This window comes from Equus caballus, chromosome 6, assembly GCF_041296265.1.
Source record: "Equus caballus isolate H_3958 breed thoroughbred chromosome 6, TB-T2T, whole genome shotgun sequence".
Taxonomy (NCBI): Eukaryota; Metazoa; Chordata; class Mammalia; order Perissodactyla; family Equidae; genus Equus; species Equus caballus.
The window spans coordinates 97048128-97065619 of NC_091689.1; the positions used below are offsets into that span (position 1 = coordinate 97048128).

General features: G+C 48.5%; 1 protein-coding gene across 2 annotated transcripts in view; it reads right to left on the minus strand.

The window, feature by feature from the left end:
• The window catches only part of CPM (carboxypeptidase M), a 62919-nt gene that overhangs the window by 19640 nt on the left and 25787 nt on the right, over positions 1-17492 (minus strand). For both annotated transcript variants that reach the window (XM_001917056.5, XM_070271902.1), the window contains one exon: positions 6375-6472. In XM_001917056.5, the coding sequence (XP_001917091.2) occupies positions 6375-6472 (98 nt within the window). The remainder of the gene's footprint in view (positions 1-6374; positions 6473-17492) is intronic.

Sequence of the window (17492 nt, forward strand, 5' to 3'; positions counted from 1 at the left end):
TGATAAAAAACCAACTAAGAGTCAGATAATTTAAAAAATGCTGAAGTAAACAGATGAAATTTCAGAAGAAGTGAAACAAAGTCCTCTTTTTTTGTCAGGCCGTATTTTGCTGCCTCTAACAGCAGATTTATGCCAAATATTATTCAAATTAATTCTTCCCAAACTTAATATAAATGTGTCAAGCACTCATTCATGTTTTATATATAAACCTTCCTTCATTTAAAATTAAGTCTTTGAATTTGAAAGCTTAGAGAATCCCAATTTTAAAAAAGAATGTGGTCAAAACAGGTGCTATGAGCTGAAGGAGCCTTTCAGATGGCGCACTGCCTTCCGCCCCTGGAGAGTGCAGGCTGAACGAAGGGACCCCACCCACGCAGGGGCTTCGAGGCCAGACCAGCACAGCAGCTCCCGCGTATTTTGCTGACAATTCATCCAGCAGTTAAAATGGTGATAACCCAGAAAGCAGAGAACAAATTCTCTATCAGTTTTAGCTCAATTCACATTGAACTAAATCATGTTGGAATTTGCTAGATAGATAAAAATGAGTGTTCTAGCTCTTCACAGAATGCTTCCAAAAAATGGAAGAAATTTTTTGAAGAAACAGTCCCCAACATAGTAGTGTGTTGTCTGAGAGAGCACGAGGTGCGCAGAAACTTCAGCTATTCTGACGGTGGACTCTGTTTCTGGAACGCTACCCTGTAATGCAGCTTCTGGGGCACAAAGGAGCCTGTCACTTCTGGGGCTCCACAATAGCGTGCTAAAGATTTAATCCATTTATTGGATTGCCTGGCTAAATCCTTCTTCAAATATCAGCCTAAATACTACCTTATCTAGCACACTTTTCCTGGCCTCCCGAAGTCGGGGTTCCCTGACCTGCCTATGTGGTCCCTCACCCCACACCACGCCGTCCTAATGCTGCTCACACACCTTACACAGCCAGCTGACCTGGACTGACCAGCTCCCCCTGTAGCCCTGAGTCCCACCCAGCGCCTGGCATATCACATACTCAATGAGCGACTATTGATTACTGTTGACAAACCCACTACAACGTCAAGACCATGCTGAGGAGGAGCTTTCTGAAAACGTGAGAACTTAAGGTTCTCAGCGGGGGGGGGGGGGGGGGGGGGGAAGTACAAATGATCAAGGGACTTCGTCTGAAGGATTTTCCACACTGAGGGAATTTTACAGGGCTGGGGGCTAACAATTCAGATCACGGCAAGGACTCAGGGTATCTGGTGACCATGGCCCAGCCTCACAAAAAGAGAGACGAAGAGAAAGAGGACGATTATATGAGGAATTTAATACATGCTTAAAGGCAATTAGATGCTTCACCTGGAATAAAGATCAGTCCTGTCTAAATCCAAAAACAAAGAATTCAGTGTGCAAGCCCCACTGTGTAACTGAGGACATTTTCCTCTCAGCTGGGGCACTGGTGGACAAATTGCTCGGGAAGCGGCATTGGGAAGGACAGGCTTTGATGTTTTGTTGTTTTGTTTTAGTGAGTTCAGAACCTCTGCTGCACGCTGACTACACATCCCGGATTTTCCAGGAGGGACACAATTTCAGATGTTATGTCCTACTGTTCAGGTTAACCATGAAAATACTCTCTAAATACAAACATTTACACGCTACATCTCCGCAACTCTCTCTCCTACCTAGAAGGTGTGTGAAAATCATTTATCCTTTATCCTTTGTTTTCAGACTGAAAAATATGGTCACTGTCATCCAGGGACTGTTTTTCCTTTCAACCTATCTATCTGCAATGCAATAAACTATAAATTAATGCCACCAAGTGTGAAATTCTGAGTGTGATGTGGATACTTGAAAAGTGTATACATGAAAAAACCATCATAGTAAAAATAATTCATTGATATTTAAGAAACAGAGCTTAAAAGAAACTCTATGGGGAAAAAAGAACCCGAATTGGCAATTCAGTTAAACTTAACAAACACACATCAAATCCCGGCTCCTATCTACTTGAGACCGTGGGCCCTGAGGTCAGGGAACCCAGGCAACCTGGCTCTGACCGCACTTCATCTGGCACCGGGTTAGCTTCAAACTGAGCACCCAACCTTTTAAGCACATAGTCAAGTCTCGCTTCAATATTTCCATGAGAGAGGAATTAGGAAAGTCTTAACAATCTAGAGATTACCAAGGTTAAGAATTTTTTTTTCTACAGAGTTTAAAAAACATGGGATACAAGATAGGCACAAAACAAGCTTCCCCACTCAGTAGGCTGGCATTACCCCTTCTAATTAAAACGATTAGACTTCAGGGGTCTCCGCACTGCCAACCAGGAACCTAGAAGCCTACACAGATTGCACCTAGAACTGGGGTTTCTACAGCGAAACATGCCAGTGCGTGTGCAAACAAGGGCCTGGGTGACCCAGAAGAACACCTGCTAGTCTTATTAAAATGAGAAAGGTGGAAGCACAGAAATCTCTCTCCCTTGTTCTGAAACAGCGTGACCATCAGGGGACAAAGGCTTATCAAAGGCCGGCGGTGCTCTTAGCAGCCGGGTGTGGTTCTGCAGCTGTGCAGGAGGGGGCAGCAGAGAGAGGGCAGAAGGAAGGGCCAGCGAGGCGACTTGGAAGGCTAACCCCAGTAAGAGCCGGCACTCCTCTACGCCGTGAATGAGCCCAGATCTTCTCATCAGATGGCACTGGCACAACTAGATATCCACCCAAACAAAATCACTTTGAGACAGATCACAGGTCTACATGTAAAAATGTTAGCAATGAAAACAACATTTCAAAGGCAGCAGAGAGTGGAGGAGGCAGACCCACAGCTGGGGAAGGCTCGGTGTCCAGGCTCCGAATTCTGACAGCTTAAGACCAAACACAAGCCTGGACCCCCTCTCAGTAAATGGGACGGGACTGACAAACTCGCCTTCTGCAAAGGGATCAAAAGAAGCGATGCCCATGAAGCACTCAGCGTGGTCCCTCCAGTAGAGGGTGACTGTCGTTATTCTGCTGTAAAGCACCATATAGAAGGTAACCTGCCAGCCTGTTCAACGTGGCAGAGTGAGCCAGTGTGACAACCAGAACATCCAGCACGTGGCCCTACCCCTCGTAGGATGACACTGATCTTCGTAAAAATGAAAGAATAAGGGAAATTCATACAGAACAAGAGTAGGATTACCTGCACCTCTTTTGTAACAATACTTATCTGCAAGTGGGCCATTTTAAGCTGATTTTGCTACCCGTTTGCTTTTGGCATTCCTGAGTCAGCTACGCTAATTAATTAGCCCAAACCCTTAGCATCGGCCAGACTAACCCATCTTCACAATTGCTAAGCTGTATATCAGCCAAAAATGTTTCACCTAAATCCAATAAGCCTTTAGATCTAACATGCAGTTTTAAGTCAACAAAGGGACAAGAGGCCCAAGTTCAATGATGGACACACAAAAGCCAGGATGTGTGACACACTGGAGGTCGGACAACTGAGCAAGTCTCTTTCTTAAGTCTGGTGTCATGAAAAGATGCTTTAAAAGCTAGGTTAAAAGAGGTTCCGGAATATATCAACCAAATGTGATGCGTGGTCCTGTACTGGATCCCGATTTGGACAATCTGGGGGACACTTTGAGGACAAGTGGGGAAACTAGACAGTGGGGTATAAGATGAAAACAGAATAAATATTTATTGACATGAAAAGAGTAGCTAATATTTAAAAAATGTTACAAATAGCAAATTAGCACAGCTCATTGGTAAAAAGTGCACACACACATAGAAATATCTGGAAGGATAAATAAGAGAATTAATAGTCCTAAATTTTGGAAGGTCAGTATACAATGTTTTTTTTGTTGTTGTTGATCTGTATTTTTTCTAAGATGCACATATGTTGATTTTGTAATAATAACATTGTAATAATAACATTATTTTTAATTTTAAAAAGGCAATTCTAAAACAAGGCAAAATGAGGTAAAAATTCATGGGGGAAAACAGCAGGTATCACCAACAGAACTGGGTCCTTCTGCTGCCACTGCTTACTGTGATCCAGCCAGGGTATTAAGTGTGACACGCACGCGTGCATACACACACTCTGCGGTGGGGTTCAGGGACAAGAAGAAACATTTTTAACACAGTGTGGTCAGTTCTGTCCACCGTGCGACCAGCCCCCTGCTGGGATCCTGCACACGAGGTCCACAAACTCCTAGAGGATCCGTGGACCCCGAGGTCAGCATTCAAAGTTTGTGCCAGAAGAGCCAAAAATCCATCCAAAGAAGGTTAAGAACCACTGCCCTAAAATGCTGGCTATGTTGCTTTTTAATAGCGGGTTCTTGAAAATGCTCTTTCAGTTCCAAAAGATCTGAGAGAAAAAAGATGAGTCAGGTGGCTAGACCCTCTGCTCCTGGGTTAAGCCATCACCTTCCCCAGCAGCTAGTGGCACTGGGGGCAGAATATATAAGATCTCAGATTCAGGATAATAAGTTTCTCAATGGCCCAGGGAGCTCCAGACACTGCTATCAGTGGGACACACAGAGGTAATGGGACTTCAGGTCCCTACCCCAAAATACACTGGGACCTTTCCCCCTGCCTCATCTCATTGTTTAGTGCTCCTCCCAGAAGCAGGTGAACGAGAGCCCTGACTGACGGGATACAGGAATGAACGGGAGAGCAAGATGCCAGAACTCTGGAGAGGACGTGGAAGGAATACGCAAACTCAGGGGTGAGTGAGGGAAAGACTCCTGCTTCTCTTTGCAAATGTCAGTTCAGAGGATTAATTTCTGAGCAGCAAGCTGCAACCTCTGAAATGCCAGGAATTCAGTAAATAAACTACTCATGTCAATGAGGGCCATATGTCTCTTATTAAAAATGGATTCCACGGCACCTTAATCAATAAACTAGGACATCTGGACTGCTGTCTGTAATGAACAGTTGTTTTATTAAAAACAGCTCTGGTCAGACTCCCAGTAAGATTAAGTGTCTTAAAGCTCAGCCTGTTATGCTCCAAAAAGTCACAGGGGGATTGAACTTCACCCACCCACAAATCAGGCTGAAGGACCAAGCCCTTTCTTAGAGGCAGGTGTTTGCATCTTAGCTCCAGCTGCAGGAAGCCCCCTCTCCAGGCAGGGTGGGTGGGGCGGTATGCCTGGAAAAGGCAGGCTGTGAGCGGTATGAGGGGTGGATCCAGTTCCTACAGAGCCTGGGTTTGGGAAGGGTTAGGCCAGAACCGGAAGCTCAGCATTTGATAGACACGCCCCCCACACTGCTGCAAATTCAGGAGTGTTTTAACAAGCCAGCAGGTGGTACTCTGGAATACGCATTGACTCTGCCACTCCCCGAAGCTGAGCACGTCCTGTCAGGTGCTACGCATGTCCCCACGTACATCTCCTTTACTGTGATGACGGAACTGTCTTCCTTTCCACTTGATTGCCCAGCTGTACAGGGTCCTCGCTAACAGGAAGTACTGCAGTTGTCATGTTCTTTAAACACTCTGAGGAAGTCAGGTGAGAAACAGAGGTGAGCATCTTCCAATGCCTGGCCAGAAGGACCATGCAGGCAGGAGAGGTAAAACAGTATTTTGCAAAGTATAAAATAAATAACACAAAACAGAATTTATCCCTGCTAAGTTGGAAAAGAGGCAAGACATTATTGCAGATTTTTTTTTTTTTTGAGGAAGATTAGCCCTGAGCTAACATCTGCTGGCAATCCTCCTCTTTTTGCTGAGGAAGACTGGCCCTGAGCTAACATCCGTGCCCATCTTCCTCTACTTTATATGTGGGACGCCTGCCACAGCATGCTTGACAAGCGGCATGTAGGTCCGCACCCGGGATCCGAACTGGAGAACCCTGGGATGCCGAAGGGGACTATGTGCACTTAACTGCTGCGCCACCGGGCCGGCTCCTGTTGTGGAACGTAAGTGTTGGTTGAATGGTGGGTATGAGAGAACTTTCTCTAAGTCTACACTTGAGCATTGAAAACATTGAGGATTAGATTAAGAGAAAGCAATGAAAGCATTTAAAAAGCCAAATAATAGGAGTTTGGTCAGCTATTGGAGATCCATTGATTGTTTTGAGTTGAAATATAAGACAGCTGCTCTGCTGGGTTCACCTTGCTGCGGACCAGGAGGTGGAAGGATCAACCAGGAGGAGGTGAGGGACGCGGCCACAGTGCGGAGCTGGGGCCTGGCTGTTCTTCCGGCCCAGCACAGAGAAGCTCCAGGTAACCCCCCCAGGGCACCGGGCAAACAACCAAACGGCTGTGAGGGGTGCCGGACCCCGGTTCCTTGCTTCTCTCAGAAGGCCTAACACGATGGCCTTTCCAGATTCGTTGCTACGATTTATGCTGCTTCCTCAGCATGTACACAGAGCTCCAGAGACCTGAGGGGAAGTTCCTCTGGTGACATTTCAGATATTCAAGCCGCGTACATACCTCATCTCCATGCATGTTTGCCACGTACTTGAACTCCGGAATCCCAACTCTGTGTTCCTTTGGGAAGCGCCCCACAACAAGAACCCACAGGTTTCTGCCTTTACAGGAGAGAAAAAGGGAGAAAAATAAGCTGTCTTTTAAAATGATAAACGAACTCTGGGAGAATAAGAACAGGAAGCAAAGGGCGCAGCTTCTCCCCCGAGTGACGTTTCACGGAGACCTAAAAAATTCTGTGCTTAAAATGCAGTTGGCTCACTGCTGGCCAAAACCCTTTCAATTTAGCACAAATATTTAACTATTTTAGAATGTGATTTAAAAAATTTTTAAGCTAGGTAGATCTTATTTTTCCAAAATATGTATATACTTTGCTCTGAGTTCTTAGCGCATTATAGAAATGATCTTGCCAGTTCACACAATTATATAAACTTACGTTATAGTGGCTGTTGACTGAGAGGGTGCCATAACTCTCCCTGCAAGGAAAGTGAAGAGAGCAACAGCAATAAAACCTGTGACTCAGAAGAGAGATTGCTTTTAAAGTGAGAAATCCCGGATCTTGTATTCAGATGCTGGTGTAACGCAGCTCTTTGCAGTGGGTGTCCCTGACATCCGTGAGTCCTGTCAGGTGACCTGGGAACCACAGTCCACCCTAATAACGCCTCGGGGCAACGCCTCCCTGCGCCACAGATGCTGTGATCCAGGCAAGGATGGGCAGAGACATCTGGTCTGTGCGACATCACAGCTGGTCCTCGTTCACCCTTGTCACAACCCTTGGAGATGGATTTTCAACCAAACTTTACAAATGAGAAAACTGATCACCAAAAAATACTAAATATAAACTGCTTATGATCACACGGCCTGGAAGAGGCTGTGATTTGAGCCCCAAAGCCAAGATCTGAGTCCTGGCCCCTGTCACTTCAATTCTGGCGCTCCTTCCACAGACGAAAGCTGCCCGTCTCAAGAGGCTCGGTGTCCTAATCAGTGAGGTGAAGAGATCTCTTTCAAATCTAAAATCATCTGGCCCTTCTAATACAAACGCTTTAAAATGAGAGACTGGGGAATGTATGCTTCACATCTGTCACATGTTACAAAGTTCAAACCTCTGTGATACCTGAGCCCTTGGTGGAATTCCATAGCCCAGGAACAGAATCAACGGCAGCCAACGGGCTACCTCGGAGCAGGTTTCTGCAGAATTCAGATCCAGTTCCTTAAGTCAGGGTCCCACAGGCTGGGGAACACTCAGCTGCCATGAGGAATCCAGGAAGAAGCAGATACTGGACTTGTCTTTTTCACTATTTATTCTTAATTTATTATAAGAATATTTTAGGGAAATTTGTCATGGCAGGGTGACGCTTTAAATTTAGTAACTGCAGGAATTCTCAGAAAACACCCATAAAATGCAGTTTATCTGATTGATGCCACCTGTTCAGTGCAGAATCCTCATTCATTCATTCACCTGTCCATTTATTTAGTATCACTGAATCCAGGCATTCAACCCGTGATTACGCTGGACAGGTGGGTCACAGTCTCTACGCCCAGTGAGGTGTTGATCTAGAGGAGAACAGCAACGCGCAAACAGATCATTCCACCGGACCGTGACATGTAGGATCACAGAGGTGTGTGTAAGGTACTGCTGTGGATGTGGAATAAAAGAAGAAATGGTTAACAGTTTCCAAGGACGGGGATCACGTACAGCTTTGCAGACGTAGAGTTTTAAGCTGACTTCTGAACAAGGTTCGAAGGAGGATTCTGAGTGTGCCATGTGTACAAGTACAGTCCCTCCTGTGGTTTCCCACCAGCACGATTCCATTAACCAGAACCTTCCATTCCCCAGTAGCACCAATTCTCAGGCACCTGGAGCTTCAATTCCACAAGGTTAACGTGCTCATGTGAAGCAAGGCAGAGCTTTTTCTGAGCGAGCGACTGAACCCGGGTCTTCAGGTTTCCTTCTGGGCATTTTTTTTTTTTTTTTTTTTTTGAGGAAGATCAGCCCTGAGCTAACTACTGCCAATCCTCCTCTTTTTGCTGAGGAAGACTGGCCCTGAGCTAACATCCATGCCCATCTTCCTCTACTTTATATGTGGGATGCCTACCACAGCATGACGTGCCAAGGGGTGCCGTGTCTGCATCCGGGATCCAAACTGGTGAACCCCGGGCCGCCGAGAAGTGGAACGTGCACACTTAACCGCTGTGCCACTGGGCCGGCCCCTGGGGAATTCTTTTCTGTAGCTATTAATGCTCTTAAAGCTGGAATAATCACAGATTTGTACAGAATCTGGTCTAGTCCTGCACAACCAAGGGAAAACATTCCATGTCATCTCAGCAGAACCTTTACAATCGTTATATGTACAGCTCTCCACCTGCCACAGCCGGCCTGTCACATAAAGGACAGTGAGAGACAACAGGAACCTCACTCACCATGGACACCCAGTACGATCAGGTTGAAGGAAGGAGGGAAATCAAACCAATAAACCCTGAGTGAAGAAGTACTCTGGTGAGTAACTCAATCTCAAGTTTAGCACCAATGGCCCCCAAGTGAACTGCAAGATGGGAAACTCACCTTGAATAACCCCAATGGCACAAAGTCTAGGAATGAAAACCAAACAATGAATCTGGAAGACACTCACGCAATGCTTCTGGAACGACAGGCCTCCTGAAGCATTTTAATCACCCTCTCCAACAAACACGGGCTATCTCTGGCTTAGACCAGAGTAGATGCACAAAGGACAAGGTGTTTACTTTTCACAGCCCACCTGCCAAGATGAGGGTAATTTAAACAAGAGTTTTGTTTTTCTATCAAGGTTGGAAAGGTTACCCTTTATTCCCAAAGTTCTTGGTAACAGCAGGTGTGCTAAAGAGCTCTGACATGCTTGGCCTCTTTCTCCTCACGACAAAGTAAGTGGAACTTGGATTCCAAATGCTTCAGTATCTATATTCAGGAACTCACTCGGGGCTTGACACAAGTCCCGGCGGTGTGACGTGCGTGCCCAAATGGGTTTGCTTGGAGGATGGAGAAAAGTCTTACGCTCCAGAAGGATTCACAAAAACCCACAAGACAAGAAAGCACTGGGGGAGCTCAGGAGAAAGCGGGAGCTGGGAGAATTAAGTACAGCTTCAAAGGTGGAAACGGGGGGAGTGCCATTCCCACGTCAGAGTCACCCGGACGCTCGCAAAAACGCCAATGCCTGAGCCCCGGCTCCTAACCACACTCCAGGGGTGAAGCCGGACCCACAGGCTCCCTGGGCGGCTGTGAGGCCCACTGAAGGGTGAGCGCTGCTGAGCCCGGGGCAGTGACCGTCCAGAGAGAGCTGGGAGGGAAATCGTCTCATTTTACACACAATCATGAACGTGCAGCAGAAGTATACTTATCAATATGGAAGCACCTTTTTAAACGGCATCTTGTCATAGGAATGCATTACCACTTAGTCAACCAACGCTCTACTGCTAGGCGTCCGACAATAAGTAATTTTACGTAAATTATAGCGCGTCTGCCAAAATTACGTACAGAACTTACAATAAAAATATTTTACCATGTGAAAGAAATCTGAACGCAAAATTATACAACTACAACCACATAAAACAGACTGTTCATTAAAAAAAAAAAACCATGGACGGAAATAGCCCCACAGCACATAAAGCTTCAAATTAAACAACGGACGAGTCCCCACGAGAACGGAAAACAGCACAGTCAGTGTTTAGGGCTAAGTGTCAGGGTGATAGAACCAACTCATTTTTTTTTCACTTTTCCATCTTTCCAGCTTTTTTTAGATAAAAGACCAAGTCCTATTATTCATCAAGTCCAGACACTGTGTGCCAGGCATGATGCTAGCACTGTTACTGGTCTTTATAAGCCCTCTGTGTGGTGGGCGACAGCCACAATTTATTGTTGAGGATCTGACTTAAGTGGCAGAACCAGGCTCAGCCCCAGGTCTGTCTGAGTCCAAACTGTGTGCTCCTCCGAGGACCCAGCTGCCTCAGTCACCTCGAACAGACAGACAGGCAGGAGCCACCCCACGCTGGGGCAAGGCTCCCAGGCAGCTCTCTCAGCATCGTGTTGCTACAGTCTGCACCTGGAGCAGGGTCCAGGCTGACACCTGGCTGTGACTGACTGAGCCAGGGCCAGACAGCTGAGAGGCACCCTGCAGGACCACGCCATGCTGAGTGCTGCCATAGCAACCCTGGTCAGACTGTCTACTCTGAGAGCTTCAGGAGGACACACCCAGAGAGAAGCAGAGACCTGCCCGTGTGGCCGGGTCCAGGGAGCACAGCTGCAGTGATGATGGGCACGTGGCCATAGTTCACGAGGCTTGTTGCATGTATGGTCTTGTCCACGAGGCTCTGGTACCCAGAGTGATGGAGCAGCTGCTGGTGTCCCAGACTTGCACATCTCTCCATGTATCCTCACAGCTACCCTTTGACCTAAGTCACAGCTTGAGAGAGCTTGCCCACTGTGCCGAGTTTCAACGTCCTCATACGTAAGTGGGAACAGCAGCTCTACTGGTGGGACTGTTGTAAGGCTGGCAAGTTCCTTCTGCCTTCCCTAAGAAGGAGCCACAGCGCTGACACCAAACCTTCAATTTCATGTGTGCACATTCCCATTTGCACACACACGGAGCTCATCACATGAGAGTGTACGAGGGCCCACATCAGATAGTGGAGGTGTCTCCAGAAGAGGCGAAAAGAGCACGTCACCTAGGTCAGGGCAAACACAGCCTCCAAAGTCACAGGTCCTCTGGCTTTGAAATGGGGGCAGAGGTTCCTGCTAAGTGGCTCATTACAAAAACAAAACACAAGCAGCACACAAAACAGGGAGAAAAGGCATGGGCCATGTTTCCAGGTCGGCTATGCCTGCATAGCAGAATCACTCACAGCTCGGAGCATTGGACCCATCTTCATTTAACCCTGACAACTGTCCTCTCACACAGGTGGACACGATCTGCAGTGACCTCACGAAGCAGCGGGTCTCCAAGTATGGTCCCAGGACCAGTAACACCAGCGTCACCTGGAACTAGTTAGAAGTGCATACTCTCAGGCTCCCCCTACAGTCCTGAGCCAGAAACTCCGGAGTCAGGATGCACAGTCTGCTTGAATGAGCTCTCCGGGGATGCTCACACACACCAAAGAACCAGTCACCAGGGGTGGAGCTGGTCGTCTGTCTACAGAGCCTGCTCTGTTCTTAACCTTACGTCGCACTGCTCTAGTCACCTAAGAGATGGAAAATATCAAAGACAGAATCAAAGAAAAATCAAAGAAAAGTGGACCGTGCCCCAAGCTTACTATGCACCATCTCCGGCGTAGAGATTTCTTTTGCTCTCTGCTCTGCAGAATCGGGAATGGCAGGAGGAGATTGACAGGACGCTCTGAGGACGGTTTGGGAAGTCAAAGCTGTTATCTCCTCCCTCTGATGTGCAAATCCAAAGCTGGTTTGCAAACGGGTGCACAGTTTTGTCCCCAGACTGGTCATCACTGGAGGACGACGGGCAGGCCTCGAGACCTGGTCCCAGGTCGTGGAATCTGGAGAGGCTTCAGGGACCTGGCGCATCAGGGTTTTCCCTGAGATAAGTTTGGTGACTAGTCAACAAAGACTCGGCAGCAAAAGTAGGAGGAGGAAGTAGCAGCCAGAGCAGGAAAGATGTGGACAGACCGCCTGCTCTGTACACGTCCCGCCTCTGGGACACGACATTCGCGCAGACGCCCTCTCTCGGGCAAAGCCCCAGAGTTCACCGTGGCTTCTGTACTGAGTTGAGGGGTTCTGGCAGACACCGTGAACACCCATTCTGCCCGTTTCTGTACTTGCAAAGCCAAGAACCCAAACTCGGACAGATGCGATGCACCCCCAAGTCAGCCGCCTGAGCCCCACGCAGCTTACCTGCCATTTTCCATGTGGTGGCTGGGATTCCTGACCTTGTGTAGGAACAGAGGAGCTTGTCAGGGGTTCAGAGGAATTGGGTGTCCCAGGTCCGGCTGTTCCTGTGGGAAGAGCAGGTGCTCCACGGCCTGGAAGCCAACAATGGGCTGACTATTTCTTTTGCACGGGGCAATTCTAAATTCTACTTCACACCACGAGTTTTGTGGCTCAGTTTAATATGGGGATGAGGTGGGCACAGGAGGCATCCTGGAACTCAGAGGCAGGTGTTGAACCCCAATGTCTGCTGCACTGGCATGTCCTCTGCACAGAGACCTTGCGCAGGGTCCAGGGCGGACACCTGCCATGTGAGTGTGGCCTGGGCCCAGGGGAGGCTATGGGACCTAGTGGTCACCAGGGCTCTTGCATGGGTGTCAAGCCTGCTTTCCCAACTGGTCCTCCAGCTGTAGATGCCCACGGCCACCTTCTGCAGACTCAGCGTTCCCGTCATCTCGCACACTGACGGGCCAGGCCTGGACGAGGAGGCTTCGAGCAGCTGAGGGTGCCAGCCCTGCTCCCACACCGCTACGCAAACGCTCCCCCGCATCGGGCCCCTTTCCGTACCACAGGCCCAGCCTCATCTTCGCCGTGTTGTCCTCAATTGCACCAATAAATGCATCACTGGATTTTCAAACCCTAGGATCCCATAAGACCTAACCCCATAAGTGTCCGCAGGCTACTCTGACGTGCCCTGAGTTCTCCTTTTTTAGACTATTTCTATAAAATGACATCACAAGCTTTGCCATTGAAAACTTTCTGGTCAAGAAAATAATCAAACACCATCCTGCCTTTCAGTTGGTTTTCTAAGGGTTTCACATGGACAAGTCTTACTTTCTTAACGATCCCGTCAGCACCGCCCGGGCCGTCCCAGCCTTCTCCTCCCTACTGTGTGGGTGTGTCTGCTCAGTAAATCAGGGTCCTCCACAGGGCTCAGGTCCCCTCTCAGCAGGGGCCTCTGTATCACTGGTGGTCCAACACTCAGCGCCCTGCTGAACTCAGGTGCGGTCACCTGTTCTCGCCGATAAACTGTGGGTAGAAATGACTCCTTTCACTTCTGGAAAGGAACTTTAAGAGCCAATGTGCGCTTTCTATCTCATTTCCCTCAGTCATAAGACAGGCATTTCAGGAGAGGCTGCTCTGTTGGCGTGGGTCCTGAAGGAGAGGTGACAGAGACCAGAGTTGCCACTGACCCACGAAGGACGTGTAATGAGAGTAGACAGAAACCTTTATCTTGCTGTTATAAACCACTGAGATTGGGGGGCTTTTCTTTCTGCAGTATAGTCAGCCTGCCCTGTCTGATGCACCCTCTGCACTGACCCCAACCCCAAATTATCTTTCCCTCCACCGCGTGTTCATTATTCTTACTGCTGATACGAGTGTTTCTTCAGGCAGGGACGCCCAGAACCCTAAGATTTTGGGGAGGTGACCCAGAAGTGAGGAAAGTTTAGAAACTAGGCTTTAAAACTACTCATGTGGCACGGATCCTACAAAAGCCTCCGTTAATAACGTTCTCATGTGTAGCTGCTGCTTCTCTGTCCAAACAATTGGCTGCTAACCATGTCGTACAGTTTTGTTTTTATAGCACCAGAAGGTGTCGTGCGCATTCACGGGATCTACTGATTGACAGTGACAGATAATAAATCAGTATTAAAATGCACTGGAGACACTGTATTAAAAAGGAATACCATGGTGAGACCTCACTGGCGAAGCCCATGGCTTGGAATTGTTTCCTGGGTGACTCATGACACCTGCACGCACCAGCAAACAGCACTTGCATGTGGACAGATGTGACTCCAGAGCTGAAGGACTGCCCTGAATTCTAGGACGCGAAGCTGGGCATGAACAGAGAAGAAAGAACAACAAAAGGGCCTAAGTTGCCACGTGGTACGTAAAGAGGGGCAACCCCAGGCGGGGTGAGCAGAGGAGGCCGCTTCAGGACGCGCTGAAACACTGTGGACAAACGGTCATCCAGTGACCTGCTGGAACCTGGCCCACCTGAGGCCAGGAACCAGAAACTGGACGGCAAGACCTTGGCTAAACACAGCAATGGGGCCAAGCCGGGAGCAGCAGCCAGCACTGCAGCCAGCAACTGCAGCCCCGTGGGTCAGATGCGGCTTCCCCAGGCGACCAGACCCGTCTGCAAACCCTGGTACGAACTCCAAAAACTTCAGGTACCTCTTCACTGTATAAGCCACCATGCTGTACAAAGGCTTAACTATTCACTCTCTCACTTATTCGTTCAACAAACATGCATTGAATGCCTCTCCTGAGCCTGGCCTTCCGTCAGCTGAAAGAGATGTAAATCACTAACTGATTATATTGCCCTGAAAAACACTAATTTTGTACTTCTGACATTACTTTCATCATTTGAAAAAACGAACTCCAAAGGAAGTACAGCGCTGGTAAACTTTCTGTTACTTGGGGTTAATCGAACGTGAGTCGGGTCACCTGGCTCTGTTGCTTGTCCTGCAGTGGCTCCCAAGACATCGAGGACAAGCCCAGGCCCTCTGTGTGGCACCCAGGCCTCCACGGTCTGTCCCCTAGCTGCCTCGAGCCTCCCACCACAACCCCGCACACCAGGCTCTGGCCATTCTTAATTACGTGCAGTCCCACGTGTGCCGACCACCCGCCGCTACACCGCTAAGGCATGCTTTCTCTTCCTTGTGGACAGTCCTCTGTGCACCTGGCCACAGGCCACTTCCACCCGCCTTTTCAAGGCTCAACCAAAAGCCCCCTCACACCAACACCTTTCTTACCCTTCTCCTTCCTCGGTCCTGTCCCGTACCAGCCTGAGTCACTCTCCCTTTTGAGCTCCCAGAGTACGTCTGCAACCCTCTCCCAACACTCGGAAACCACAGGCTTTCCTGCAGGCGAGGGACCATGTGCCCCTGTGCCTGCAGCACGTGGTGCAGTGCCTGGCACACACAGTGGGTGACTGGTAAATGACAACTAAATTAACAGCTAGGGACGTCCGGTTGGAGCCGGGGTCAGCCCTGGTCCAGAGATTCAGTGGAGCTGTTTTCCAGGATTGATGGAAAAGTCTGCAGCTGGTCTACGAAGTGTGTCTTGGGTGGGCTCTGAGAAGCATCCAAACTTCTAGGTGAGCTGCAGAGTCGATGGCCCCCCTCAGAGTATCCGTAGAAGAGCGTGCCGAAGCCCCAACCAAACGCGGGCTTCGAGTCGGACTCTTCCGACATCACGGGAGATGGGGTTTCATTTGCTTACAGTTGCCCCCACGGCACCAATGCTGGGAAATGACACCTGGGAAACGCACAGGTTAGGGTCCACTGATCTCTTCCCGACCAGGCGAAGGGGGAGCTTTGGGGATTTCAATTTCTAAATCCGGATTCTTCTGATTGCTCAGGGACATTTCATTTTTCTTTCGTTTTTTTAAGATTAGCACATGAGCTAACAACTGTTGCCAATCTTCTTTTTTCTTCTTCTTCTTCTCCCTAAAGCCCCCCAGGACATAGTAGTATATTTTCAGTTGTGGGTCCTTCTAGTTGTGGCATGTGGGACGCCACCTCAACGTGGCCTGATGAGTGCTGCCATGTCTGCACCCAGGATCCGAACTGGCAAAACCCTGGGCTGCCAAAGCAGAGCATGCGAACTTAACCATTCGGCCACGGGGCAGGGCCCACTTTTTCAACTGATAAAAGGAAAGGAAAAATATGAAGATGCATTGAGTTGGGATAAATTTTTTCTTCTTCTTCTTTTCTGATTTCAGTAGTCAAGACTCCCAGAGAAGCGGAGCGGCTTGTCTCCGTAATCACCCCCATCACCCCAACAGGAAGGTGGCAGGAAGTGCCTCCGCCCTCCTCCTCTCGCAACCCCACCCTCTCGATTCCTCCCACTCGACTCCCAGGCCCGAGGCTGACAACTCTGTTCCCCTTCCTCTCAAATTTTTAAATTTTCAGCTATAAAATTGTAAGAAATTTTTAAAAACTTGAGTTTTAATAATGAGCCATAATTCTTACGTCCCAACCATGCTAATTTCTCTATGTTTCATCCAGCGACAGGAAACTTGCTTTTATAAGTCCCTGAAGTAAAATTCTCTAGAGGCCTCATACTATAAAAAGCTGAGAACCTCCCTTCTTGGTCCCTGGGGAGAGAAGTCAAACGAAACCAGATCGACCTTCTGAAGAAAGTTCAGCAATAATAGCCAAGTTGAACGTCATCTTAAAGTACAAACAAGGACCTGAGAGTGTTAAACGTTCTCTTCGGAGATGCACGCATTACAGCCGGCGCTATCCGCTTCCTGTCCGTTTGAGGGCTCTCTTTTATGGCTTGTCAGGGGCATTCTGGCTCAGCGCTGATGTTTTGTTTTTCTCCCCAGTGGTGTTTTTATTTCTTGTGAGTTTCTGTGGGTGTCACACAGCTGTAATTTATGAGGTCAATTCAGATCCATTTGCCCCAAAAAACCCGGTCTGTTAGAGGCCTGCTCATCCTCATTGCCTCTTTATTGCTACCATAAGAGAGCTCAGCTTTCAGTGGCAGGAACAATGGCAATTACTTTGGTAGTTTCCTCATAAGCCACTTTGGAGAATGAAGACTTTCTCTTTGACATCTAGACTTCTTAAAAGAGATGCCATATCCCCTTAGGGCGCCGGATGTAACGACACGTGCAGGGTCGAGAGTCAGACTGCCAGGGTTTAACCCCAGCTCTGCCACTTACGAGCCAGGTGGAATTGGGTGAGTTGCTTCATCTCTCAGTGGATCGGTTTTCTTATCTGTATTGTGGGATTAATGGTACCCACACCTCATGGGGCTGCTATCTCATTTAATCCTCACAAGCCTTACAAACTGTGCCAGGAACAGGGTGAGCACAGGTTGCCTTGAGGGCTGAGTGCGCAGAATCGGGTGATGAGAGACCACAGACCCCAGCAGACGATGCAGCATCAGAGCAGTCAAAGAAAAGTTTCAAAGATAAAGTGTCCATAAGACGTGGATAGAGACTTATGCCAGCAGTCAGCAGAAACGTACGCTCCAGAAGATCTCACACTCTCCACTGTCCGAGGGCGACCCGAGAGCTCGCAGATAAGGGAATGGGTCAGTGACGCAAAACTGGCTCAGAGTGAACTGGTCAATGTCCACAAGGGCAGGAGGACCGGCCTTGGTTACGTGACTCAAGAGACACAAGGCTGCACGCAGTGTGTGAGCCTTGGTTGGATTCTCAGAGAAAATAAGTGAGAAAGGGCATTCTTGGGGAACCGTAA